We start from the raw sequence: 27,926 nt of genomic DNA on the forward strand, positions 1-27,926 counted from the left end.
CTGGGAGAAGTTGGAGGGGTGAGGGAAGGCAAATGATTGAAATACATTGTATGCATGTATGAAATTCTCAAAAAATAAAACTATCATAAAATAAAATCATACAGATATATTTTTAACAATTATATATGAAACTAGGCATGGTTTTGAAAGCTTGTAATTCCATCATTTGGGAGATGGAGAAAACAGGATCAGGAGTTCAAAGTCAACCTCTGCTTGGAATTCATGAGACCGTTTCCAAAAATGAACCAAATTTGTATGATCTGGCTTGTGCTTAATATCCTAGCACTGGAGATGCTGAGACAGGATTGCTGAAGTGTTCAAGACCAACCTGAACTGCACAGTCAATTCCATGGCAGCCTAAACTACAGAAACTGTCTCAAAAAGCCTAAATAAATAACACACTCATTTGTCTGGTGGGGTGGGGAGACATGGTCTCAGTATGAAATCCGGGCTAGATTGGAACTCTCAACATACTGAGAATCATATTGCGAACCTGTGAATTTGGCGGTGATTTCTGCACTCTTTCTTTGGTCTTTAAGATTAGGCTCTCTTTACAGATGATGAACTTGTGTTCTGGATTCTTAAGAGGCAGTCGATCTCTCATGAGTTCAGGACCAGCTAGAGCTACGTATTAAAATGCTGTCTCAAAAGCAAAAAGCAAACCAAACCAAAGTCACTTCAAGTCCTGTAACTAGCAAAGTTAGTAAATTGGAAAGCTTTCCTCACACCACCAGAGAAGCCATTTGTCAGATAATTGATCATCGCCTAGTAAACCAGAGGGCGTCGCCCTCACACGTCAGCTACTCCGCCACAGCCCTCGCCCAGGCTGCAAACCCAAAAGCCCCAGACCTGACTTTTAGGCCCGCGGGGAAGGACAAACGCTCAGCAAAGCTGGAGACCCGGGAGTGGGTGCACTGGACGGCCTAATGGGGTACGGGTACGCTAGCCCTGGGCCAGAAACAAAACACTGGCTTCGGGGCTCGGCCCCTCCCCCGGAAGTGACGCGCGACTGCGGGTCGAGGAAGGGCCCCGGCACTGCCGGGGGGGGGGGGGGGGGGGTTTGAGAGTGGCGGAGGCCGAGGAACGACGGGAGAGTCCGGTCGTAGTGAAGAACGTCGAGCGCGCGGCCGGCGACTGGCAGCCCAACTAGCCACACAGCCTCTCCGGCCGCGTGTGCGAGGGCGGAGGGCGGGGTTCGAGACTTGCGGCGGCGGGAGATGCAGGCGGCTGCAGGCACGCGGTTGGCTCGGCTCGGCCGCCACCGCCTTCTCGGGCTCCGGCGCGGGGGTCGCCGATGTTGCCGCGCCGTCCTTGAGTTGCCAGCGCGAGGAACGGTCGGCGGCAGAGTCTAGCACCGCGTTCAAGGTCGAGAAGGATTCCCGCATCCTGCCTGGTGAGCAACACACCCACGCCCCGTCGGGGTCCCACACCACCGCCCCTCAGCCTGGTTCAGCGCGGGTCGGGCGGGGGCTGCGGGCGCGGCAGGAAGTGCACTCGGCGGCGACAGGGGCGGTGCTTGGCGGCGGCAGGGCGGGGCCTGGGGCTTGGTGGGCGGGGCCTGGGGGCGCGCTCTCCTTGGGCGCAGCTCCGGGGCGCTCAGGTGCGTGCGGGAGCGGGCCCCCTCCGCCCTTCTCGCGCCACGGTGGGTCTTGCGAAGTCCCTTGGGCGGAAGGTGGCAGCGGTTTTTGTTGCCAGGGTGGGGCGGAGGGGAAGTTTTAACTTGTCAAAGTGGCAGGAAGTTGGAAAGTGAAAGTGCTTTCATGGCTCGCCCACGGGCCGGAGGTTTGCGTCTCCCAGCACTTTGATCTCGGGGCGCGCGGCCTCACGTCGCGTGCTTCCCTTCCCCAAGCTCGCTGTCCAGCCAGCAACAGGTTTTTGTTTTTTTTTTCTTCCCGCTACTTTTCAGCAGCCCTAGCTTACTGTACAGTTGTGGCAGGCTTTTCCTCTGAAAAGCATTGGAAGCATCTTTTGGGGGAGAAATCTTAACGGGTATTGGCAGAAAATAAGGGGAATTTGTTGGGTGAAGTCAGAAGACGCAGTTGACTCTTTCTCGAGCCGTTGTAATTTGAAGGTTAGGTCATTTAAGTAAGATTCTTTCAGCAGAACGGTTGCCTGTTTGTCGTTCTAGAGTCAGATCTCTTCCCCCCCCGCCCCCTCCCCTCAGCACAGAACTTGGAGCTTCTGTATTTCCGGCTGGCAGTGGTGTTTTTGTTAAAACAGTATGATTCGACTTTTCCTCGTAGGAACTCTTTGTTCTTTGATCCTTGGTTTTATTTAAAAACGGAAACTGCTTACGTGGAGTTGGGTATATTTTTTGGGAAATATTGTCTTAAGTTTTGGGATACCATTATGTATTTGAGGCAGGGATGTACTGAGCTGAGTCACCAGCACAAAAAAGGAAAAAAGTATGCATTTAATATCCTCTTTGAGTAGGGTCTTGTGGCTCTCATTTTGCCCTCCCTCCCTCTCTTCCTTACTTTACTAACTAGTACCAAAACCAGGGTCTGCAGCAGGTGTCCATCAGCTTATCTGCACCTCAGGCTCCCTGTTCTTTTTCTCTTGCACTCCTTGGGGAAAGGTAGCAGCAGTTTTCTTTGCCTAGGTGTAGTGCTAGCCGTCTAACTTGTGTTCTGAACTAGACAGGCACTCCACCGCTGAGCTGCTCTCCAATTCCTAAAGCCCCCTTGTTCAGTGTACCGTAGAGATCCGTCTTTGAATGTTAAACCTTTTTCAGCGTTTAACCTGTCAGTGATCGGAGAGTCCTTCATTTGGGTCCATTTAACTCTTGGCTCTGTTATGCTTCTAAAAAAACCTTTTGAAGCTGTAATTGTTTTATTTAGATGGTGTCTCTGTATGGTATGTGTTTCTGTTCTCTCTCTTGGTATGTAGCCCAGGCTTCATGCTCACAGTCCTCCCTGTTTCATCCTCAGGAGAGCCAGGAGTATAGGTATGCTCCTGGACTGTTTTCACTTCTATTTGTCTTCTGTTCTTTTTTTTTTTTTTGAGGGATGGGGTGACAGCATCTCATGTCCTAACTGGCTGCTATATAGACTGGGCTGGCCAAGAAATCACAGAGAGCCTTTGCCTCCGAGTGCTGGATTAAAGATGTGTGCCACCCTGCCAAGTCCTAGCTCTCTGTCATAGTTGGGGATATCATTGAAGTTCACTCACAGGAGCTAAAGTGAAGAGTTTCAACTGTGTATCTAGGAGTCCATTGAAAGAATAACCTGACACAGAAATTGAATCATGGGTTGAAGGTTGCAGTTCAGTAGTAGAATCCATGTTTGCTGTTGAGACCTTGGGTTTATCCTTAGTACTACAAAGTTTTGGTGGTATGTTTTTGTTATTTTGAGGCATGGTCTCACACAGGTCAGGGTGGCCTTGATCTCTTTATTTTCTGCTTCCTAAGTGCTGAGACATAAAAGTTTATTGTAATAGTCTTTTTTGGAACTTGCTGGCCTCCTGGAACTCACCTGTCTCTGCCTCCTGAGTGCTGGAATTAAAGGCATGCTACACCAGGCAAGGCATATGTTCTTGATGTGGAGGGGATGTCTAAAATGTGTTCTTTCCTATTTACTGGAGTAGTTTAAATAGGCTGGAGTAGGATATAATTGCCAACTATTGGAAATTATATTGGAAAACTACTAATATAAAAGTAACTTGCCATAAGAATAGATATCATTAGATAAAAAGTTCTGTTTGGTAAACTCAAAACAATGACAGGGATCACCCCTCCCCATATACACTTAATGGAGATGATAATCACTATTTTAACTCTGCTTAAGTGAAGCTGTGGGGAAGATGTGTAGTGGACTCTTAGCACGAAAGGAGCTCTTTGTGAATTGTTCTGACTTAGTCTCTGGTGCTTAATGCTGGCAGTGCTCTTGCGGGACAGAGAAGAGGTTTCTCTAGTAGAAGAGTATAGCTGATGAAGGAGCCTGGGATTCGTTTCTCAGTTCACCATCAACTATGATTGTGGCGTCTCTTTTCTGTTACTTTACTGTCTTTGCTTTTGGATCATACAACGTGTCTGTTCAGACAGTGTCAGAACTGGTAACTAAAGATGACTGGAGGGTGTTTTCATGCTTGAGAGAAATTCTAGAAACCCAAACATTTCCTAGCTGGTGCTCACTGATGTGTCCTCTGAGTCATATGTTGTTAGGCTTAGTCTTCTTATGCCTGAATTGTGTAAGCTGGTTATGTTGGGTTTGTTTGTTTTAAACATCTTCATTGAGAGTAACTGACATCACCCGTGGAGATCATGCAGTTGCATGCTTTTTAATGTACATAGAATGGAATCACTACAGTCTTGCCTGAGAATGTTTTCAGTCACGCTGAAAGAAACCTTGTGATTGTGAGCTTTCATTCTCCACCTTTCTCTCCACCCCTTCCACTCGATGCTTCTCCTTTCAGCCCCTCAGCCACATTGCTCTCCCTTTTGTCTGTAGAATGGTTTGGTCTAAACACTGCACACATATCACTGGAGCCATACACTGGCCCTTTGTGCCTGGTGCTTCTTACTTCTGTCATGTTTTCAAGGTTCATCCGCACTGTATCAGTACTTTCTTACTTTCTTTTTTTTTTTTTTTTTGAAAAAAGTAAGTGTATTCTTGTGTGTGTGCTCATGTACATGTGTGTGTGTTTGCATGTGTGTGTGTGTGTCTGCAGGTCAGAGGACAACTCTGAGGCACAAGTTCTTTCTTCACTGTGGGTTCTTGACAACAGGCTCATGTTGTCAGGTTTGTACACTAAGTGCTTTTACCCAGAATCATCTTTGCCCTCTCCCCCTTCAAACTTAATGCTGTTTTTATCTTTTTTGTGTGTGTGTGTGTGTTCATGCATGTTTTTGTGTGCATGTGTAGCATGATGTACCAGGACAGCCTTAAGTGTCAGTCTTAATCTTCATCCTTGCTTGTACTCTAGCCAACTGCCCCTTGCATCTCCTTGGGGCACTGGGATTACAGTTTTATGTAGATTCTGGGGATTTAGGCCCCCATGCTGGTACAGCAAGTGCTTTAATAACTGAGCCATCTTTCCATCCCTCTTGATTCCTTTTGAAGGCTGAATAATATCCCATTATATGAATGTACTATATTTTATTATTCTATTCATAAGTTGGGTGGACATTTTAATTGATTCCACTCAGGATTTATGAATAATTCTGCTATGAACATTCCTGGTTGTGTTTTTTGTTTTGTTACATAGTTTTGCAATATATTTCTGCTTGGCTTGGAAATTGCTATATTGACCAGGCAGGCATTGAGCTCCTAGAAATCTGTCTGCTGATGCCTTATAGTCCTGGAATTAAAGGCATGTGCCACCATACAGTTCTTCTATGGACATATGGTTCCATTATCTAAGTGTGTACCTGGTCATGTGGTAAACGTGGCTGTAGAGGCATTGCTTTAACATTTCTAATAGCAATGTGTGAGTTTCAGTTTCTGTCTTTATCAGCTTATTGTTGCTCTTTTTGGTTATAATAGGCATGTGGTGTTTTTCCTTGTTTTCAAGTTCCTACCCCTATTATTAATGATGGGGACAATCTCCTGTGTACTTACTGGCCGTTTCTATCTTTTCTCTGGAGAGAGACCTGTGTGTGCCTGCTTTTTTTATTATTATTATTATTAATATTATAACAGTTGCTTACTTACTTGGGGTGCAAGTTCCTTTTATGACACATGGTGTTTTAGAGGGTTTGGGGGTTAGAACATTGTGTATCGGGGGTTGTCTTCTGACTTGCTAGTAGCTCTGGCTGTCCTGGAACTCTTATCTGTAGACCAGGCTGGCCTGGAACTCATAGATTCACCTGCTTCTGCCTCCCGAGTGCCTGTCTTTGTAATGTTTCAATAGAATTGTTTTACCTTCAGATTCTCATCTGACTCATTTTTATTCCTAGAGAAAGGAGGGTTTTTCTGATTTCATTTTTTATGGAAGGTGTTCAGTCACTTTGTCACATATAAATAAACTCATGTTGATTTGGTTGAGCAGCTGGTAAGGAATTTTTCCGGTGAAGTTCTGTGAAGAAAATGTCTCTGAGACAGCACTAGTTTGCCTGCTGTCTGGGAGAGTGGTTGTCAGCTGGGATGATTTGACTGCAAAAACTCTGAGCAGCAAGGGTACTGATGTCTAGTGGGTGGAGCCAGGGTTGTGCCAGCTCCAGTGGCAGGCTTGCTGGAACTGGGAAACTCTGACCTGAACGGGAAGGCCCCAGGACTGAAGGGTTTTTCTTTTGTTCTGTTGTCCTGATCACTAATTAAATAAAAAAAGAAACCCTGCAGGCTGTGGATGGTAACAGAATTTACAGATTGAACTGGGGAACATTTTGTTGAATTCCCAGTGCTGCCAATTTGTATGTAAACTACCCTGCCAAGGTGCTGACTATTTGGAGGAGAAATACCAGTTGGACTAGGAAGAAATTATTCCTTCCACCTCAGCCTCCTGGTCACCCTGAAACACATGTCTTGTCAGATAAACACAGTGAGTTCATTTAGCTACACATTGAAATGTTGGTCGTCTAAGAGAATGTGACAATAGGACTTTAAAGGTAAAGGTTAAGAACTGACCTTCTGTTGACTTCCAGGCTTTAGCTCACTGTCATTTATGGAACTAGCTTTATTTTTCTTGAAAGCTGATTATTGTTTAATATAACATCTTTTTGTTTGTTTGTTTGTTTTCCCCTATCATGCTGGAGATGAAATCCAAGGCCTTGTGCTTTGCTGCTGAGCCATATCTGACCATGCTTAAGACTTCTAAAGCTGGAGCCTAGAGAGAGATAGCTCAGTGGTTTAGAGTGTATACTGCTATTGGGGCCCCGAGTTTGGTTCTCAATACTCATGTCAAGCACTCCAGCTCCAGGGGATCTGAGACTCTTTAGGCCTCTGTGGGCACTAAATGTGTGTCCACAAATGCACATTCAAACATATAATTCAAAATAAAAATGAAATCTTAAAAAAAAAGATTTTATAAGGGAGTTGGCCATAGTGGTACACAGTTGTAATCTCAGTGCTCAGCTGAGGCAAGAGAACTGAGTTCAAGACCACCTGAGCACAGGAGACACTGTCAAAACAAAACCCAGGTGGCATAGCATATGTGAGAATGTGGACTCTGGATTCAGATTGCCTAGCTTAAGTCTTAGCATTAACATTTGTTGTATGTCCTTTTTCAATAATGAGAAATGATGGTGGAGTATGTACTTTGCAGGAGTGTGTTACAGGACACCTAGAACACTCACCAGCAGTGCCAGTAGCATTGAGTGAGAATCTCACCCTCTGTACTCTTCCAGCCCATTGCTATGGACAGTGCCATCACTCTGTGGCAGTTCCTTCTTCAGCTCCTGCAGGAGCCTCAGAATGAGCACATGATCTGCTGGACATCTAACAACGGGGAGTTCAAGCTTCTGCAGGCTGAGGAGGTGGCTCGTCTCTGGGGGATTCGCAAGAACAAGCCTAATATGAATTATGATAAGCTCAGCAGAGCCCTGAGATACTACTACGTAAAGGTAAATGCCTGCCCTGACCCTATACAGAGAACTTCAAAACAAGAAGTAGTCTTTGTCTCTGTTGATGTTGAGTACTAATGTGGTTTATTTAATCCAATTGATTTAACAGCTGTAGTCATTCTGTTTGTATTTCTGCAAACTCCTTAAAAGTTTTTTAATCATGTACATGAACACGTAGAGAATGGAGGACAGTTTATGAGAGTTGGTTCTCTTCTCTCATCATATGGATTCCAGGGATCAAACTCAGGTGATCCTTTACCTGCTGAGTGACCTTGCTGTATGTACTTATTTTTATTTTATGTGTATGGGTATTTCACCTGCATGGATGTCTGTGTACCTTGGAGGCAGTGCCCTCTCCTTAAAACTGGGGTTATAGTTGTTAGTGACCTGACATGGGTGCTGGGAACTGAGGTGAGGTTCATGCTCTTAACCACTAAGCCATCTCTCCAGCCCCTGAGATGATCTTTAAAGAAAAAAAGTATAAGGGTTGGAGAGATGTTCAGAGCATTGGCTGTTCTTCTAAAGGGCCTGAGTTCAATTCCCAGGAACTTCATTATAGTTCACAACCATCTATAATGAGATCTGGTGCCCTCTTCTGGAATGCAGGCACACATGCAGGCAGAATGCTGGATGGATGGATGGATGGATAGATAGATAAATAGATTTAAAAAAAAGAAAAAAGTATAAGATTGGAATACAAAAAAGAAAATTTGAGGTGCTTGAGCATAAATACTCTTATATATGTCATAATTTTAAGATTATCATATAGGGCTAGGGATGTAATTTAGTCGGTAGACTGTCTAGCACAGCATAAACTGGGTATTGTGGCATAAGCCTATAATCCTAACATTGAGGAGGAATAGGCAGGAGGACTGGAAGTTGATGACTTAACAAATGTGAAGTTCGCCTGAGATCCAGGAAGCCTTGCTTTATTGAGAGAGGGGGGGGGGACAAAGAGGGAGAGAGAAGCCAGGAGCTGGGGAGAATGCTCCGTTAGCAAAGTGCTTGTAGTAGAAGCTTGACGATCAGAGTCTGCTGCCTAGTACCCAGGTGCCTGTATCCTAGTACTGCACAGCAGAGACAGGAGGATCGCTGGGGCTTGCTAGTCAGTCTGGACAAATTGGCAAGCTCCTGGTTCAGTGAGAGAACCTGCCTCAAAAGAAACATCACCCCCCATCCCCACCCCACCCCCCAAAAAAAACAAACCAAAATAATTGAGAACAACTTCTGTTGTTGGCTTTTGGCCCCCGTGCACATGTTCATACATGTACACACAGGTGCTTAATATCGTCGCAAATGGGAACCCACATACACCCATGTACACAAAACATTTTATCATATATATCTGTAAATTGAATTTTTTGTTTTAGTTTAGCCTAGGGAGCACAAATTAATACCTTAAAGAATAGCTGTTGGTGGCTCACCTATAACTCAGCACTCAAGAGGCTGAGGCAAAAGGGTTGCTGTGGGTTCTAGATCAGCACGAGTAGCTATTTAAAACTGAGTTGATTTTTTTCTTCAGATTTTTTTTGGTTGTTTTTGTTTTTTGTTTTGTTTTGTTTTTTTGGCTTTTTGAGACAGGGTTTAATTCTGTAGCTCTGGCTGCCCTGGAACTAGCTCTGTAGACCAGGCTGGCCTCAAACTCATAGCGGTTCTCCTGCCTCTGCCTCCCAAATTCTGGGATTAAAGGCATGTGCCATCATGCCTGGCTTATACTTAAATTTTTAAAAATTTATTTTATGTGTGCATAAGGAAGAGATGGGGGCTTGGGGGTGTGGGGTGGGAGGGTGTCATGACATGATTGTACCATGACACATTGGTACAGGTGAAGGACAAGGTTTTTTGTTTTGTTTTGCTTTTTTTTTTTTTTAAGATTTATTTATTTTATGTCTGTTAGTGTTTTGCCTGTGTGCATGCCTGTGTGCCATTTGTGTACCTGGTACCCAGGGAGGCCAGAAGTGGGTGTCAGATCCCTTGGAATTGGAGTTATTGATGGTTGTGAGTTGCCCTGTTGGGGCTGGGACTCAAACCTACATCGTGTGGTAGACCAGCCAGCACATTATTTATTTGTTTGTTTATTTTCAGGGAGGGTCCCTGTGTAGTACTGACTGTCCTGGATCTCTCTGTGTAGATCTAGCTGGTCTCAAACTTAGATTCACTTGTTCCTACCTCCTGAGCACAAGCATTAAATGTGTGTCCTACCACATCCAGTTGTAGCACCCAGTGCTCATTTTTTTTTAATTTAAAAAAATTTTTCTTTTTTATATTAATTACAGTTTATTCACTTTGGATCCCAGCTGTAGCCTCTCCCTCATTCCCTCCCAATCCCACTCTCCTTCCCTCTTCTCTTCTCATGCCTCTCCCTCAGTCCACCGATAGGGGAGGTCCTCCTCCCCTTCCATCTCACTCTACCTATCAGGTCTCATCAGGACTGGCTGCACTGTGGCCTGGTAAGGCTTTTCCCCCCTGCGGAGGTGATCAAAGAGCCAGCCACTGAGTTCATATCAGAGACAGTCCCTGTTGCCCTTTCTAGGGAAGCCACTTGGAGACTGAGCTGCCATGGGCTACATCTGTACAGGGGTTCTAGGTTATCTCCTTGCATGGTCCTTGGTTGGAGTACCAGCCTCAGAAAAGACCCCTGCACCCAGTGCTCTTAACTGTCTCTCCAGTCCTCCAGACGATAACTTTTGAGGGTCTGTTCTCACTTTCTATTGTACTTGTGGAAGCAGGGTCTCTTGTTTCTTCTGCTGAGCTGTATATTCTAGGCTAGTTTCCTGGTAGTTCTCCTGTCTCCACCTCCCATCTCTGTAGGAGTGCTGGGATTACATGTCCATACTAACACATTTAGCTTTTTACATTCTGTGGGGTCAAACTTGGGTCTTCAGGCTTCCATAGATAATACCCTTACCTGCCGAGCCATCTCCTCAACCCAAAATTATGTCTTTTAGTATCTTGTGACTTTGAATATTTTCCTGGGCACTGGAGAAAAATAAACATCTCCAAAGAATAGCTTTGGAATCGGAGCTGCTGCTTTCCTATTCCTCCCTTGCAGTAGTTGATCTTACCAGTTTTCCAGAGGTCAGAATCAGTTGAAAGTAGGAACCTCACAGCTGTCATGCTCCAAGACCCCTTTAGCTTCCTCAGAATGCTGATGGCTTATACCACTGGGACTGTCTGAGATTGCAGTTCAGTGAGTTCTGACTTAATACAGGTATTTGATTAAGAGAGTCAACTTTTATGTGATATCTTATTCCATTTGCTAATGAGGCTTTGAACTGCTTTAATTTCTCTGAACAAGGACTGTGTTTGGCCTGGGGAGATGAATGTAGATGCTTTTGAAGCTTTTTTTTTTTTTTTTTTAATGTATACAGTGTTCTGTCTGCATGTTCACCTGTACAACCAGAAGAGGGCACCAGATCTCATTTTAGATGGTTGTGAGCCACCATATGGTTGCTGGGAATTGAACTTGCGACCTTTGGAAGAGCAGCCAGCGCTCTTAACCTCTGAGCCATCTCTCCAGCCCCCTTGAAGCTTTTTAAGAACTATGCTTAGTTCTCAAATAGAGTACTTCACTAGGCCCAAATTTTCATGATCTATGAAATGTAATTTATAAAAAAGTATAAGGATGCTTGTCTTCTCTACCTACAGAACATCATTAAAAAGGTGAATGGTCAGAAGTTTGTGTACAAGTTTGTCTCTTATCCAGAGATTTTGAAAATGGATCCACTGACGGTAGGCAGGATTGAGGGAGACTGTGAAACTTTAAATTCCACTGAAGCCAGCAGTTCCAAAGATGCTGAGAGTGGAGGAAAGGAGAGGCCACCTCAGCCTGGAGCCAAGACGTCTAGTCGCAATGACTACATACACTCTGGTTTGTATTCTTCATTTACTCTCAACTCTTTGAACACCTCCAATAAGAAGCTTTTCAAGTCAATAAAGATAGAGAATCCAGCTGAAAAACTGGCAGAGAAAAAAGCTCAGGAGCCAACACCATCTGTCATCAAATTTGTAACAACGCCTGCCAAAAAGCCTCCCATTGAACCTGTTGCTGTTACCTTTTCAACAAGCCCAAGTATTTCTCCATCTTCTGAAGAAACTATCCAAGCTTTGGAGACACTGGTTTCTCCCACACTACCTTCTCTGGAAGCCCCAGCCTCTGTATCCGTTCTGGCAACCACTTTTAACCCTACTTCTCCAGTTCCATCCATACCCCTTCCTCTAAAGGAGCCTCAGAGGACACCTTCTCCACCATTGAGTTCTAACCCAGACATTGACACAGACATTGAATCAGTGGCTTCTCAGCCAATGGAACTTCCAGAGAACTTGTCACTGGAGCCTAAAAATGAGGATTCAGCTTTGCCAGAAAAGGACAAAACAAATAACTCAAGATCCAAGAAGCCCAAAGGGTTAGAACTGACGCCAGCCCTTGTGGTCACAGGCAGTGACCCCAGCCCCTTGGGGATCTTAAGCCCATCTCTCCCAACAGCATCTCTTACACCAGCACTCTTTTCACAGGTAGCTTGCTCTTTCTCTTAAGTGTGACTGCATTCATTTACTCTTCAAACCATATCTACAATTTTCACCTGCAAAATTCAATTTCTATTAATTAGGTTTGTTTTAGAAAGCTTTTATATAAACCTGAGAAACTCTTTTTCTTACCTTAATTAGAATACCTTTAAAAATCCATTGCTCTTGGGCCAAGGACATAGTTCAGATGGTAGAGTGCTTGCCTAGCATGCTCAAAGCCCTGGGTTCCATCCCCAGCAATGTGTAAACCAGGCATTATCCCCCCCCCCAACACACCTGGAATCCCAGCGCTCAGAAGATCAGAATCCCAGCAGGAAGATCAGAAGATAAAGGTCATCCTTGGCTACATAGCCAGTTTGAGATGAGCCTGGGCTATGAGATACCCTTTCTAAAAAATGGCAGAGGTCACTGATTTACAAGTTTTTTTTGTTTTGTTTTGTTTTGTTTTTACCTCCTTGTAAAGAAAGCAAGTTCTCCCCTCACCCCCCTTAAAACTGTTGCTATCAGGAGAAAACAGGAGGGACTGAGAGCCTGAGGGAAGGAGTGGAGTGGGCTTTGTAGTCCAACTTATCTAGTTCTGTGAGGTATTAGCTTGTTCAACTAGGAGAAATCTTGAATAAGATCATCCCAGATGGTCTGATAGTATAGGTACTCAACTTGTGCTCTCTTGTACCTGAATTTAATTTTGCTTTCTAGTTTGGAAAGACCCTATAAAAGTTTGGTTACAAAGTGATTACTGTGGCCCTTATCTTTCTGAGGTTATAAAATAACTTCTGAGTTTTTCATCATGATAAAATTTGGGGTATAGAGACATTTGGGGAGGAGAACATAGTATTTAGCTTCTACTTGTATCTTTGGAAGGATGGAGCACAATCCGGGTGCATGTCCTTGAGTGGTCTTCTTGTATATTGCAGACACCCATCTTGCTGACTCCAAGCCCCTTGCTCTCCAGTATCCACTTTTGGAGCACTCTCAGCCCATTTGCTCCCCTGAGCCCAGCCAGACTGCAAGGTGCTAATACGCTTTTCCAGGTAAATTATACAATGTGCCTCCTGTGATAGAGGAATGTTAAATGCAGAAATGGGCAGAGGTAGTGTCCCACTGCCCAGTGTCATTGTTATACACCTCCCATTTGATAAATATTTCACAGTCCGCTGCAGAGTAGTGGTTACTTTTCCTTTTGATGCAGTAGGTGATTGGGGGCTGTGGCTCTCAGTTACTGCCCAGCATAGCAAGAAACTTTTATACTGCATATTGCTAGCCCAGGAAAATACTGATGTTTGAGGCACAGTTTCTGTTGAATACATGTGACTTTTTTGTGCTATGTTAAGTTGAACCAATGTAAATTGGACACTCTGTGTACATATACTAATGCATGCACACACAGCCATGATAAGGATACATTTAATGCATTTTGGTCAGAATTGCATACATATATGTATACATAACCTGTTCTCCTTGCTTATCCTCCTCCTGTTCTGTTTGAAACTCTTCTTCCTCCCTCTTCACAATACTTCTCCCTCCTGCTTTCATGTCTTTTTGTTGTTGTTTTGTTTTGTTTTTTTGGTTAGGGTTACTTGTCTGTGCATGAGTGGGTATGGGACTATACCCCTGAAAAAAAAATGAATCCTCCTCAGTCAAGAGCTATTAACTATCATAGCTCCTCAGCTAGGATGGGGCCTCCTGTGCTCCTCTGTATACATGCTAGTATGTTGACTTGCTTGATTTTGCTTGATCTTTTCTTAGTAACCACAGCTGCTGTGAGTTCATGAGTACTATACCATGTCATAGTGAGAAGACAGTGTTTCATGGCACTGCTCCCCATCCTCTGGCTCTTTTTGTTTTGTTTTGTTTTTTGTTTTTTGAGACAGGGTTTCTCTCTGTAGCCTTGGCTGTCCTGGATTCCCTTTGGAGATCAGGCTGGCCTAGAACTCACAGAGATCCACCTGCCTCTGCTTCCTCAAGGGCTGGGATTAAAGGCGTGCACCACCATACCTAGCTCATCCTCTGTCTTTTAAATTCTTTCTGCCCCCTCTTCCACAGTCTTCTCTGAGTCTTGGAGTCTGTGCCATGTAGATGTCCCATTAATGACTGTACACGCCACAGACAGTGTTCGATGCACTTTGACCATTTGTGAGTTGCAATATTAACCATCAATCACTGCAAAAAGAAGCCTCTCTGGAACTGAAGAAGTGGCTCAGCAGTTACAAGTATGTACTGCTCTTGAAGAGGACCAGAGTTCAGTCCCCAGCACCTTTTTTGGGGAGCTCCACTCACATATACTAAATTACACACATAGACACCTAATTCTTTTTTTTTTTTAAAAAGCTTCTCTTATGAGGGTCAAGAGTGCATTCATCACTGAGTGTAGAGGTAAGTATTTACCTGTTTGACAGCGTGTCCATATAGCAAAACAGTAACAGTAGGCCCCCTGAAGGCCTATGACCTCCTCAGCCATGGGCTTTTGACCAGGTTTACAGTAGTAAGCATGAGTTCCCTCCTGTGGTGTAGGCTTTAAATCTTAATTAGAAAAGTGATTGGTTACCCCCATAATACTCATAGTACAGTAATACCAGGGGACACATGTTGCCTGGCAGGTCATTGTTTAAGCATGTAAGCTCCATTGCCAGGCAATACTGCTGATGGCTTTTCACTTCCAGTGGCCTGTATACCGTGTTCCAGCATTATGAAAAAGCTAGCCAACAGGGAGGAAATTTCTAGGTCAGTTCCAGCTTGGTTTCTGACCTGCAACAAAGTATGTGGTGTTTAGCAATAGATCTTAGCAACTGGTGGGCAACCAAGAGCAATAGCCCATATTGTTTTGAGGGGCCTCTGAGAACTCTCTGACCAACAACTCATAAGGAAGTACCCATTCTTGGCATTTATTTAATTGGAATTTATTTAATTCTGGGAACAGCATTATTCATCCATGCAAGGTGTCTTCATTCAAACTTTAAAAAAAAATATTATATTCTTTAGTTAGTTTACAAAGAAGCAGGTTTCCATTAAGATTTTTGCTTGTTTTCGAGACAGTGTTTCTTTCTGTAGTCCTAGCTATCTTAAAACTTACTCTCTACACAGTGTCAGCCTCAGACTCACAGAAAGTCGCCTCCCTCTGCCCCGGAGTGCTGGGATTAAAGGTGTGCACCACCACTGTCCAGCTCCATTAAGAACTTTTAAGGGGGCTGGAGATATGGCTCAGAGGTTAAGAGCACTGGCAGCTCTTCCAAAGGTCCTGAGTTTAATTCCCAGCAACCACATGGTGGCTCATAACCACCTGTAATGAGATCTGATGCCCTCTTCTGGTGTGTAGGCGTACATGTAGGCAGAATACTCTAATAAATGATAGATGAATAAATAAATAAATCTTAAGCAAAATAACTTAAATACTTATTTTGGTTCATCTCTCACTCCCTTGTTTCTCCTACTCTTTCCTTCCCACCCCCATTCCTGCTAAAACTTCTCCATTCTCAGTATCTCCCCCATCACCCTACCTTTCATAGCTAGCACATATGTTCTACTGTTGATGGGAACATGTTTTGAGAAGGGAATCACAAAGTGACTTTTGTTTTGTGCCACCATGTTGTATTTCTGTAAACATGATGGTATAGTCTGCTATGTTGTGTGTATGTGAAGCTTAAGATTAGAAATAATGAGGAGATGGCCCCTCAGTAATCTCAGCACTTGGGAGACTAAGCTAGGAGGATTGCAGTGAGTTTGAGCTACATAATTGCAGGCCAAGTTACAGTGTCTATAAACAAAGTGAAAACACAGGCTGTATGTCTAAGGCTGCTGATGGTGAGAAGGTACTCTAAAATAATAATAATAATGAATGGTAAGTATAGAAACCAGTGACCCTTTCTTTACTGGGTATAGGTACTGTATACAACTCTATGGCTATACTTTTGTACAAGTAGCACCACAATAGATTGTTGAACACCTGAGGAAAATGTTGCATAAGACTAGGATAGCTATAATGTTACTAGATTGTTTTGTTGATAGAAAATTTTGGCTTCATTACCTTCTAGGATGGGGACAGGAATGGGCACTGCATAACTCTGGGCACACATGTGCTAGCTGGCAGATTCTGCCCATAAGTTTTCTCTTAAAAATTTAATTATTTGTTTGTAGGTTCCCTCTCATAATTACTTTTTTTTTTAAGAGGAAAGTCTTGAGAATATTGTTATCATTTACCTCTCAAAATTGATACACATCAGCCTTTTCTGTTGAGCCAGCCCTATATTAGTACTTTAAATACAAAGTTTAGGAAATGAATTTAGGTTATCTCCCCACCAGATGTTAGAAAAGTTCCATGTTACATTTCTACTTTTTTTATGTGGGGAGTAATTTTCCCCAGAAGAAATAGAGTGCTAGGATGATCTGAAGCCTTATGGCATTCCCAATGATGTTCCTACAACTTCAGCCTAGGTATTCTCAGGGATACGCGGGTCCTGTGAGCACTCTCTGGACTTCCTGTTGAACGTTCTCCATTAACTTTATAACTAAATAACATCCCTAGTGGGTATTGTCACTTATCAGATTTATTAAACCTTCGAGGTTAAATGTAAGGGTGTATACCGGGATATCGTTAAAGTCTTCATTTCTCTGAGGTAGATTGGAAATAGTTAGTTATTCACATTGTTAGGACAAACAGATTTTTTTCAAAAAAAAATCATTAAAACATTTTAATACAATATAGTTTGATCATATTCTTGCTCATCCTCCAACTCCTCCCAGATACTCCTCACTTCCCTACCCACCTAACTTCAAGTTCTTTCTCTCTAATATATATATATATATGTGTGTGTGTGTGTGTCTATCTCTTAAAAACAACACAAAACAAAGAAATGAAAATCAAAACAAAGGATAAACCAGTAAGACCAAAAAAAAAAAAATCACAAAACAGAAAGCACAACAGTAACAACAAACAACATGGAGTCTGTTAGTATTGGCCAGCTACTCCTGGGCATGGGTCCAGCCCTGGAGTATGGTTGATACACTAAGGGACAGTTCATGGAGAAAATTGATTTCCCCTTTGCCAGCAGCTATCAATTGCAAATAGCTTCTAAGACAAAGACATTTTTGTTCGTATGCTTTTGCTACAACAATATTTTGGGCCTCCAAGGTAGCACAGTGAGTAAAGCACTCACTGTGTAAGCCTGGCAGCTTGCTTGATGGCTGGAACCCAAATAAAGGTGGCAGAAGAGAGCTGCCTTCACAGAGTTCTTCTCTGATCTCACACTGTAGCTGTGGCACTTGTGTGTGTACCACCCCACCTTACCCACACATGATAAGTGTATACAAATCACAAAAATACATCATAGTCTTCCATGATGCACAGTTACTGCCTTTGTTTTGAGGAGGTGTCTTGTGTTTTGCCCTGGGGGGATAAGAGGGACAGGAAGTGAATGTCCTGATTAATAATAAGTTGCTGATCTGCGTTTGCTTTCTTTCTTCTCAGTTTCCTTCTGTACTGAACAGTCATGGACCTTTCACTCTGTCTGGCCTGGATGGACCTTCTACTCCTGGCCCATTTTCTCCAGACCTGCAGAAGACATAACCAGTGCAGTTGTGGACTAAGAGACCAAGAAACCAAGAGACAGAGACATCCAACATGATTGGGTTTGAAATGAGGGATAGTTCTGCAGTGCTCATAATAGACTGTTGTTTTTCCATTTCCTATTGAAAGCCTTTTCAGGATTCTCAAATGTTGGACCGTATAAAAATGCCTTAATTGGAGTCCAAGCTCCACAGCACTTCTTTTTTAAAAGGTATTTTGTTGTTGTTGCTGTTCATTCTTCTCTTTTCTTTCTTCTTAATGCTTTGTGCAAAAAATACTGGTCTATTGGGGTTCAGCAGATGTGTTTCTCAAGAAAGTCACAGAACAAAGTCACTGGTGGTCCTGGATGTTAGGACTGTCTGTCTGGCCAAGGGAAAAAAGTATGTGTAGAATCTGTTGCTTAGAGAAATATTTGTTAGCTAAGTGTGATGACCTGCTTCTGCCGTCTCAGCACTTGGGAAGCTGAGGCAGCAGAACAGCCAGGTTGAGGGCCAGCCTGGGCTATACGTGCAGTGAGACTGTCTCAGAACGATACAAATACTTCTTAAAGGGGACCGGTAGTGTGTTCAGCACTCAGTGCGCTCTGCTGAATGACCAACATAGGGCTGCTTAGCAGTAGGAGAGTCACTCCCGTTCTTAGGAGGATTGGAGGGCCGCCATGCACGAGGCTTTGACGTGATGGATCCACAGAAAGGCATCCTGTTTACACTTACCTGGCTCGGTCTCTGGCGTATCATACCTGTGATCATGTCTGAACCTGTCATCAGGCCCTGAGCTATTTCAACATAAGACTTTGAAAACTCAGTTTGAATGTGGGTTTTGGAACGTTCTGTGAAAATATGGAACCTCACTTCCAGCACAGATCTCATTTGTGCTCTGATTGGTCTTTTTTTGAACTCATGCAACACAGCATGGAAAACAACGATTTTTTTAGGAGAATAGAGTTGGGGTATGAAAACTGAATATTGGATGAGGCGGGGAAAAAAAAAGTTCAGTTGAATACTCTGAGACATGAAGTATGGCATTTTCCAGCTAGAAGACACCCAGAATGATAGGCCTCTTTTTTTCTTACTATTTTTGTCCACTTCTGTTACGCACTTTACTATGCTTCCTTTTAAATGTAAGGTCAGGACGAAGCAGTGTTCACATGTAATCAGGAAGCTGAACTTTGAGTTAAACTTTCCAGTTAGCTTTGAGATAAAGATGTGTTTAAGTTATGGAAGATCAGATTGCATTTGACCATTCTCATACACAGGAATTTGCTTACTAAATTAGTAATGAGAAGAAGGGGCCTTCATCTGCATATTGTCACATTTGTAAAATACTGTGTGATAAGTCAGAACCAGATGTACACAGATAAAAGGTCTCTCAAACTGAATTGATATTAATATCAGAGTGGCATCTTGAAAATTTTGACTCTCGAGTCTAGAACTGAATTAAATTACATGCCCCTCCTCCTGCCCATTACATCCTAGACATGACTTGAGCTGAATGAAGTAGGGGCTGTGGGCTCGGAATGACACTGACGCAGAGTGGTGTCTTTCAGGTGCATAGCGTTGGCTGTTCAGTGCAAAGTATGGCAGTGTGTGCTGGCTGGGTTGTGGAGGGCGAGAGAGAGCTGCCTTTTAGAGAGGCAGTTTGAGACCTGTTACTGGTTCACTTGTGGTTATCTAAAAGTTGTGTTCCGATGATGTGCAATAATAATGTTGAAAGGTAGTGTTCAGAGTGATGGGAACAGGTACTGTAATGGGCTTTCTTCACATGGTGGATTATTTAGTTTGCATGCATATTTGGAATTACTCTCAGCAGCACTTTGTAGTAATGTAGTGGTTTAACACTGTGTATACTAAGTAAGTCTTGATAAGTAAGTTGACCTAAATAGGTGTTTGAAATTCTGAAAACATAAAAATCTTTTATCTTCTTGAGTTAAAGGAGAAAAGCCATTGGTTTGTTTTCACAGAATTTTTATCTTGGCACAGAGGTGCCTTGGGCCCAAGGGCACCATTTAAACTCAGGCTGGGTGTGGTAGTGCAGGCCTGTGGACCCAGCACTTGGGAAGTGGAAGCTGGAGGATCAAGAGTCAGGGATAGCCTCAGCTACAAAGTGATTTTGAGACTTGCTTAGACTACCTGAGACCTTGTCTCAAAAAAAAAAAGCAAAAACTCAGAGCAACTTTATAAGAAACTATGAGGCCTTATGGGGGAGGGGTACATGGACCTGCTTTCTTCTTGCTATGAATGAATTTGCAAAGCATGTGCTTACTCTGTGTGCGTGTGTGTCAGTCAGTTTGTGACCTTGCTGTGTGTATGAGGCAGACATTTCTCTCTGTAGACTACCTCCTTCCTGAAAAAGTCTGAGCTTTGTGTTAGTTTGAATAGCCATAGAATTCTTAGCGTCAACAGCTGTATTCAGGGAGAGAATCTGTACCTTCAGCTCATCTCTGGCATCTACAACTAGGCACCTTGCGAATGGTGCTGGGCATCAGTAGCCTGAAGCAAGGGAGATGAGCAGGTTGTCAGGGTTTGAGATACCTCCTGAGGCAACTTAGCTTCTCTTCTGCTCTGGACTGTCTCAACTCAATTCAGTGACTGAAGGTGTGAGAGTTGGAGTCCTGGGAAGGCCTGAGTGGGAGGGTCTGGTGGCTTTTTTGGATGTCCATTCATGCCCTGTGGTGGGTTTGAATCCACTGTGGAACTGAGAACGATGTGAGCAGTGCCTCAGAGCATTGCCACACACCGCTGTATTTACTTCCTTAGGTGGGTTTTCACTTAAATTGTACTTTTCTCTTACTTATGCTGATTTTTTTAAGTCAAAAATTAAAATGTCAAGTTTAGCTTAAGCAATCTTTTAATGATTTCTTATAGTATTGTTGTGATGTTACAGTCCTTGTGGTATAGTCTGTTTGAATAAGAATAGAAATTTCCATTGATTTTAAAAAAGTATATAATATAAAATTGAATCTAGAGGCCTTCACAAGGCCAACATTAAGCTTCATCGAGTTAAAATATAAGTTTATTTTTCTTCACATTTTAACAATTAAAATACAAGTATAATTTTCCCTACTATGTTTTGTTTGTTTTGGGGTTTGAGATAGGATTTTTCTCTTGACATCCAGGCTGGCTGTGAACCAGATCCCATATGCTGGCATTCACAAGTGTGCACCACCAGGTCTGGCTGTTTCTTCTTCAACTGCGGTGGAGAAAGTAAACCCATGAACTTGTATAGAATACTGGATTCTTATTAAACTGGAAAATTCCTTGTGGGCTTGTATACCATCTTAGATATCAAAAAAAGGCAGGAGTGGCTGGCAAGCATACCAGAGGCTTGGCATTTGTGACTTAGTGCCAGCTGTTGACAGGGATTGTTTTCACCTTGCTTTGTGCTGTGTGCAGTCTACTACTATCTCACTGCGCCTCTGATGTTAACATTCTGAAAAGGCAGCTTTATGTGGGAATGTATTAAGCACCATAGAGGCCCTCAGTGGAATTGCAGGAGAGCAGTCAGTCTTTTGGAACACCTGGGATTTGTTTTTCCTTTTTTGATTTTTTTTAGACTGGGTCTTAGTCTATAGACTATGCTGGCCTCAAACTCTTGGCAGTCCTCCTGCCTTGGCATCTCAATTACTGAGATTATGAATTGTAGCTACTATGTTGGGCACAGTAAAAGTTTTTCAATATAGAAATTTCTCTCACAAATTAATATATATCACTTTATTAAAGTAAATGCATACTCTACTGTAACACAGAAAATGAGGGTTAGCATAAGAAATAAATTCTGTGTAGCATTCAGTCCTGCTCAGTCCTTCCCGCACCCCAGCTGGTGACTCTGTACCTATAAGCAAACAGTGTCCTGAATCACTGACTCAACATAGAGTTCCGTATTTGATTCCCCAAAATACAGATTTGCATGTGTGTTGCGGAAGGGGTTGTGGAAAATTCTAGAAAAGGCTTGAAATTCTCTGGGAGCTTTGTCATAGCTTTTCACATTTCCCATTAATTTTTTCTCATGGGGATTCATTCCCAAATGCTTTCTAGATTTCCTACACACCTTGACCCTGTATTATGCATGACCAACATTTTTGTTTTTATAGTCTCCTTACAAACTTCTTTGGCCTTATGTTATATTTTAGCAACAGTTTCATAATTATATCAAGTTACTTTATATAACCAGCTTCAACTTCCTTGCTGGATTTTAAAGTGTTTTTTTTTTTTTTTTTTTTGGTTTGTTTGTTAGTTTGCTTTTTTCATTTGGGACATTTAAGCATCTGAAGGAATAGCTTACTTGATGACTTCTGTTTATCACTTATTTACTACATATGTGTCATTTGCCTGTGCCAAAAACGAGGCATTATACCATGGTGGCATTCTTTGGTTTGGGAAGGTGTGGAGACAAGTGCAGACCTGAGCAGAAACCTGGGGCTCAGAATGAATTTCCAATAGGATTAAGACTATTGATGCCATGGTCTGTTGTCTGAGGGTTTCTAAAACAGCTAAGTGTTGGGCACAGACTGCTGGGAAGGATCAGGCATGGTGGTGCGTCTCTGGCAGACACTCTCCCAGAGGCTTCTGCAAAGTGTTGTTAGCGTTCTTCTAGGTCTGCTGTTCAAAGTGCTGGTGCTGCCCTATTACTTCCCTTATTATCAGAAGTACTTACTGGAGGTGCACTTTCCATCTGGGATTCTTATGGGTGGTGGTGCCTCTTGTACTCTGGGGAACTTGTTACTATCAGAGTCATGTTTTCACCTGTGAACACAGCATATGTGAGAGGTCAATTGTCAAGTGTCCAGCGGGTGCTCCATCTGAAACTAACAGGCCTTCATGCTCTTTCGCTGTTGCTGTAACAGAATGTGACAAGTGGCTAGCTTGTTAAAAAGAAACCATTTCTTAGGTGCTGCTGTTTGTGGTTAGCCCTTGTTAAAGAGTGGCTTGTGGGGAAGTAACTGTCTGCTAACATGATTTAACTTGATCCTGTGGTACTGGGGGCAGAACCAGGGGCTTCACATTTGTGAAATAAGTGACCACTGCTGGACTATATCCCCCTAGCAATTCCTCCCTCATAACTTTAAATGACAGTTTTAACTGGGAAATTCCTGGGGATTATAGTCAGTCAGTCAGTCTGTCTGTCTGTCTCTCTCTTTCTGGTTTCTTGAGACAGGGTTTCTCTGTGTGGCTTTGGTCCTGGACTCACTTTGTAGACCAGGCTGGCCCTGAACTCACAGTGATCCTCCTGCCTCTGCCTCCCCAAGTGCTGAGTGCACCACCATGCCTGGCAAAACTACAGTCTCTTGAATGTTAAATGTAATTCACATGGGAAGTTTCACGAAGTTTCTTGTCTTTGAAATACTTAACTTGGAATTGAGCCCATCTTTTAGGTCCTTCTGAGGTATTGGCTGAGGACATTTCTATGTATATACTGCCGTGTTGACCCAGGATATGTGAGTCTTTCTCAGAGGGAGGCGTATTCATCCCCTAAGATGGATGCTAGTCTATCTGTTCTAAACCTAACAAAGAACACTCACCCACTGCTGCACCTGCAAGTGTTTCTTTTTAAAGACAGTGCCTTGTTCAGTTCATTGTTAAATGCATGGAATCATAGGCCTTAAAGACCAGTTGCTGACATGTTAGGGCCCAGGTGCTTAGACATACTCCAAAAGTCACCTTATCCTTCTCTCTTCTGTTCACACATTAAGCACAAGGTTATCTTTCCTAAAAGTTTTCATTCTTTCTTTTTCTTTTTTTTTTTTTTTCCAAGACAAGGTTTCTCTGTGTAGCCTTGGCTGTCTTGGGCTCACTTTGTAGACCAGGCTGGCCTTAAACTCACAGAGATATGCCTGTCTCTGCCTCCATAAGTGCTGGAATTACAGACATGTGCCACTGTGCCCTGCTCCTAAAATGTTGCAGTCTGTTTGCTTTCATGGGCTGGCTGGGAAGGTCTTAGGCAGTATCTAGGGTGTAAGAGTAGAGGACTCCTGGCTTCTTGGCTTAATGTACACTTTAAACCATATGTAAAATTAGCTAGCAGAAACCTCAAAGCGGGTCAGGCTGAATGGCCTCAGCTTTGTCTTGTTCCCATCCTAGCCCACTGATTCTCACCTCTCCAGGGGTTAGGACTATGAGCTGTGCTTGTAAAGCCTGGAATCTTCTTGATAGGGTGAGGGAGAGATGGGGTGCCTGGCAGCTGGTCCAGATGTCCTGCCAATAGAATCATTCACTCTGCCAGCTTTCAAGGAGAGGGACTGCTATAAATGTCTATTAAATCACTTGGCACTTTCTTGGATCTATAGTAGCATTGTTGGTTGTTTTATTGTTTGGTTTTTGAGGCAAGTTCTTGCTGCGCAGCTTGCTATGTGGACCAGGCTGGCTTTGAACTCACATAGATCTTTCTGCTTCTGCCCCTAAGTTCTGCCCCTAACATGCCCAGCTGTTTTTGTTCTTAATAACTGGAAACACTTCATGATATTTTGCTTGATTTCTGCTTCAGGATATTGAGGGTCAGGGAAATAAGGTTTATTTTTCATTTCTAGTTTTGGAAACCTAGGAGTATTTGGAAAAGGGAGAAATTGGTCACCTGACAAGTCTTCCTTCCAGGCTCTGTGAGGCAGCCTCTTTCAGCTAGGATGCAAATGACTCCTGATCTTTTCACACTGTGCTTTGTAGAAATGTATGATTTTAAAAGATGAGTGCAGTTGATAGATTCTTAATTTGAAAAGTATACATTTACAAGGAATTTTTCTTGTTGTTTTCCTTCTTTGTTGCTTATTTCTGTTATATAGGTGACACAGCCCCTTCTGAGGACAGTATTGCCAGTGGCCTCTGTTTGACAGCATTTGCTGCTGGCATGTATGGCAGAATAGCATGTTTTCAGTCCTCCCTGCTGAACACTATGGGGGTCAACTAAAATGCACATGCAGGAAACTTATACAAGATCTTTGGGTCCTGGAGGCCTGCTTACAGGTGTGGCTGAGGTTCTTCCCTTTGCTTCTGGCAGTTTCATTTCTCTTTGTGGGTAGAAAAGACTAAATAGAAAACTCTGCCTGGGACTGGTAGCATGAGCCTGTAATCCTAATGCTTGGAAGGTGCAAGAAGGAGGATTATGGAGTTGAGGGTCATCTTTGGCTGTTACATAGTGAGTTTGAGGCCAGCCTGAGCTACAGGAGAGCCTGCCTAATACATTTAAGAAGAGGTGGGGTTTCAGTAATTCAGATTAATCAGAGGAACAGAGTTTGGTTCTCAGCACCCAATGGCAGGTGGCTCAAAACTGCCTGTTTCTGCAGTGCCAGAGGTTCTCACACCCTCTTCTGGCTTCCATGGGCATCTGCACACATACTGAACACACATACATACACACACACACACAAATACCATTTTTTATATTTTAGAAGACTTAGTTCATTTTGCTACTGATCAGCCTTGGTTCTAAATATAATATTTTGGGTTAAAATGAGTTATACTCTTTATTCACCAAATAGTCAAATTGGCCAAACTGGCCTTTTCTTTCTTTCTTTCTTTCTTTCTTTCTTTCTTTCTTTCTTTCTTTCTTTCTTTCTTTCTTTCTTTCTCTCTCTCTCTCTCTCTCTCTCTCTCTCTCTCTCTCTCTCTCTTCTTTCTTTCTAAAGTAGGTTTTGTTTTTAAGAGCTGGGTCTTATGTTGCTCAGACTGGCATTAAACTGCTGGTTACAACAGTCTCTTCATGTATCAACCTCCTACCACATCTGGCTTAAGTTTGCATTTAAGAACAACCTAATAATTTCCCATGAGTTCTACTAGAACTTCTTTCTAAAATGAGCCTCCTGAACTGGAGCTTTAGCTTAGTTGGTAGAGTGCCTGCCTAGCATACTAGCCCAAGGGTTGAGTCCATTACTACGTAAACTGGGAGTGGTGGCTGAAGCCTGTGATCCTAGCACTAGGAATATCAAGACGGGGTGATCAAGAAGGTTAAGGTGTCATTCTTGGCAAGTTCGGGACAAACCTGAGGTACAAGACCCTCTCTCAGGGAAAATAAAAAATAAAATTGTGATTAATGAGAATTAACCATGAGTTATTTTAATTATGTGTGCTAAGAGGTTGAGTCACAGCCCAGTAATTGGTGCACTATAAGGTATGAACATGCTTTAAAAGGTAAATGATATTAAATAACAAACTCTTGCTTTTCATTCAGTTAATCTATAATTTAGTAAAAAGCATGTGTTCTGCCATGGAGTGATTGCAGTGTGTTTACACAGGAAGGGGCAGTGTGTTCCTGTATATGTAAGTTTGGGGTAGGTGGTAAAAAACGACTTGACAGAGTAGTCAGCCCTTCGAGGAGCAGCTTCCTGTGTTATATTATGTTGAGGTCTGTATTCTGTTACTCAGTGTTACAGCTTTGTATAAGTAGATCTTTAGAAAGGTATGAGTAACACCTGCCCAAGAATTACTCCCAGGGCGCCACTAATAATATGGCTCAGTTTAGGTTAGGTTATACTAAGGAGACCCACCAAATGTTACAATCACTTTTTGTTCTTTTCTGAAAAAAGCAACTAAAATAGTAACTGTTAACAGTTCTTAAAATTAACATTAGTTGTTCTTACAGCTGGACAGAATGGGTCATTCATCTAGCTACACAGTAGCACTTAACTGTAGAGACAAGGTGGCATTGTTCTAAAGCTGGTAAAAACCAGTGTGGAGTCTTGAATTCTGCATTTGAGTGACAAAAATGACATGAAGTTTAGGGAGTTGGGGCAAAGGACGCATGTGCACTTTGAGGGCTTTCTTATATGCACTGCTGTTCAAAAAAAAAGATGGGGGTCCACTGGGTGCCATCTCCAGGCATTGCAAGGGACCGCCAGGGTCCCGTCAGGGGTCCTTACTTATGTTGCTTCTAAGCTTTATGCAAAAGCTTTGTTAACGTCTATAAAGATCATGTGTATTTTAGGAAAACAATGCATTTTTTAAAAAACCTTTATGTAAGAACTGACAGATGGGGTTTGCTTGTATGTGGGAAGCTGACTTTGAGAAAGCACTCTGGCGGCATTACTACAAGTCCAGAGCTATAGAGATCTGTTAATAGATATATGTGCAACTAGATACGACAACAGTTGTATTTTTTTAAAATAAATATTTTTAACAAAATTGCTTGAAGTGATCATTCCATCTCTCTCCCTCACATCTATCATAGCAGTTGCTGATATTTTCATCCACACTAACTGGGTAAGAAAAGAATTCAGTGAGTATCTTTGAAATCCTTCTTTAGCTGCTTGATATGTCTCCATGAAAACATTTAAAGGGCCAGCAAGATGGCTTAGAGAATAAAGGAGGTGCCACCAAGCTTTTGACCTGAGTCTGATCAGAAGAGGTCGTCAAGATGGCATAAAAGAAATTGAGGGAGAACAGATGGGCTGAAAACACTTTGTCATGTGAAATACATGTTTTTTTTATTTTTGTTCTTTGTTTTGTTCTGGGTGTATGTTCAGGTATATAAGTATGCCATAGTGCACGCATGTCCATCAGAGGACAGTTTTTTTTTAATCAGTTTTTGTCACGCATGTCCTGTGGATCAGACTTAGGTCAAAGGCTTGGTGGCACCTCCTTTACTCTCTGAGCCATCTTGCTGGCCCTGAAATGTTCTGTGTATTTAAAATTTAACACTTTGGACATGTCATACAATTCTAATCAGATGTGTTTATTGCAGCCTTTGCAATGAGCACTCTTTGAGTATTTCCACTCGACCATCTTTTTTTGTTTTGAGACAGGGTCTCAATGTAGCATTGGCTGGTCTGGAACTCTCAATGTAGACCTTGATAGCCTTGGAACTTGTGGTCCTCCTGCCTCAGCCTCATGAGTTATAGATGTGTACCACAATGCTTGGCCTCCCTAGCCCCCTTTCTTTTTATGGCTTTTGAGCAGAAAATTGGAGGCTAGTTAATTTAGCAGTGAAATTAAGCCTTTTTAGAATTGACTTGAAACATCATGGAGAAAGTGGGCCTAACAGGTGACAAGATTACATCAGAGAAAGGAGGTTCATATCCAGATGAAAGTAACAAGAGCATATCAGATGGCTGGTGGGCAGGCTACAGGCCCTGGGAGATGCCTCTTGAGGCTATGCTTAACCACATGACCCAACAGAGGGCTCTCCTGCATGTCTTCTCAAATGTATTACCCAGTGGTACACTGAGCTCAGAGGATTCGAGAAATGGTCTTGATTCTTACAGATTCAGGGTGCATTTTAGAATACCCAAAGCTCCGGGTCCTTCAGTGGAAAAGCCTGAGTAAGCCACCATTTCTGATCTGGCCTTTCCAACTGTTGACACTAAGTTAGAGATGCATGCTAACTCCAAGTAGCATCTGTGTTTTATAGAGACATATA

At 42.8% G+C, this 27,926-nt stretch overlaps 2 protein-coding genes across 8 annotated transcripts in view; one reads left to right on the forward strand and one right to left on the reverse strand.

The window, feature by feature from the left end:
- The first annotated feature begins 1,083 nt into the window (after positions 1–1,083).
- Positions 1,084–26,692, forward strand: Elk4 (ETS transcription factor ELK4). 4 transcript variants are annotated; one of them, XM_021636401.2, is made up of 5 exons: positions 1,084–1,393; positions 7,283–7,498; positions 11,147–12,013; positions 12,940–13,056; positions 17,487–26,692. In XM_021636401.2, exons 2-5 carry the CDS (start codon positions 7,292–7,294, stop codon positions 17,583–17,585), a joined length of 1,290 nt encoding a protein of 429 aa, XP_021492076.1. In that variant the 5' UTR covers positions 1,084–1,393; positions 7,283–7,291; the 3' UTR covers positions 17,586–26,692. The 4 variants fall into 4 exon arrangements, with proteins under 4 accessions (XP_021492076.1, XP_021492077.1, XP_060220243.1 ...); XM_021636402.2 differs by lacking the exon at positions 1,084–1,393 and adding an exon at positions 1,566–1,600; XM_060364260.1 differs by lacking the exon at positions 1,084–1,393 and adding an exon at positions 1,567–1,642.
- Positions 20,580–27,926, reverse strand: part of Mfsd4a (major facilitator superfamily domain containing 4A) — a 39,818-nt gene continuing 32,471 nt past the window's right edge. For 2 of the 4 annotated variants that reach the window (XM_060364259.1, XM_060364255.1), the window contains one exon: positions 21,775–22,327. In XM_060364259.1, coding sequence (XP_060220242.1) covers positions 22,266–22,327 — 62 coding nt within the window. In that variant the 3' untranslated portion in view covers positions 21,775–22,265. Of the gene's footprint in view, positions 20,775–21,280; positions 21,417–21,774; positions 22,328–27,926 lie in introns of those variants that run through there. The other 2 variants (XM_060364256.1, XM_060364257.1) reach the window with 2 other exon arrangements.

The sequence above is a fragment of the Meriones unguiculatus genome, chromosome 11, assembly GCF_030254825.1.
Source record: "Meriones unguiculatus strain TT.TT164.6M chromosome 11, Bangor_MerUng_6.1, whole genome shotgun sequence".
Classification (NCBI taxonomy): Eukaryota; Metazoa; Chordata; class Mammalia; order Rodentia; family Muridae; genus Meriones; species Meriones unguiculatus.

Coding starts and splice junctions, on each gene's coding strand:
- Elk4 (XM_021636401.2), top strand. CDS start 7,292: ATGGACAGTGCCATCACTCTGTGGCAGTTCCTTCTTCAGCTCCTGCAG. Junction 7,499..11,146: donor TGAGATACTACTACGTAAAG/GTAAATGCCTGC, acceptor CTCTACCTACAG/AACATCATTAAAAAGGTGAA. Junction 13,057..17,486: donor GTGCTAATACGCTTTTCCAG/GTAAATTATACA, acceptor CTTTCTTCTCAG/TTTCCTTCTGTACTGAACAG.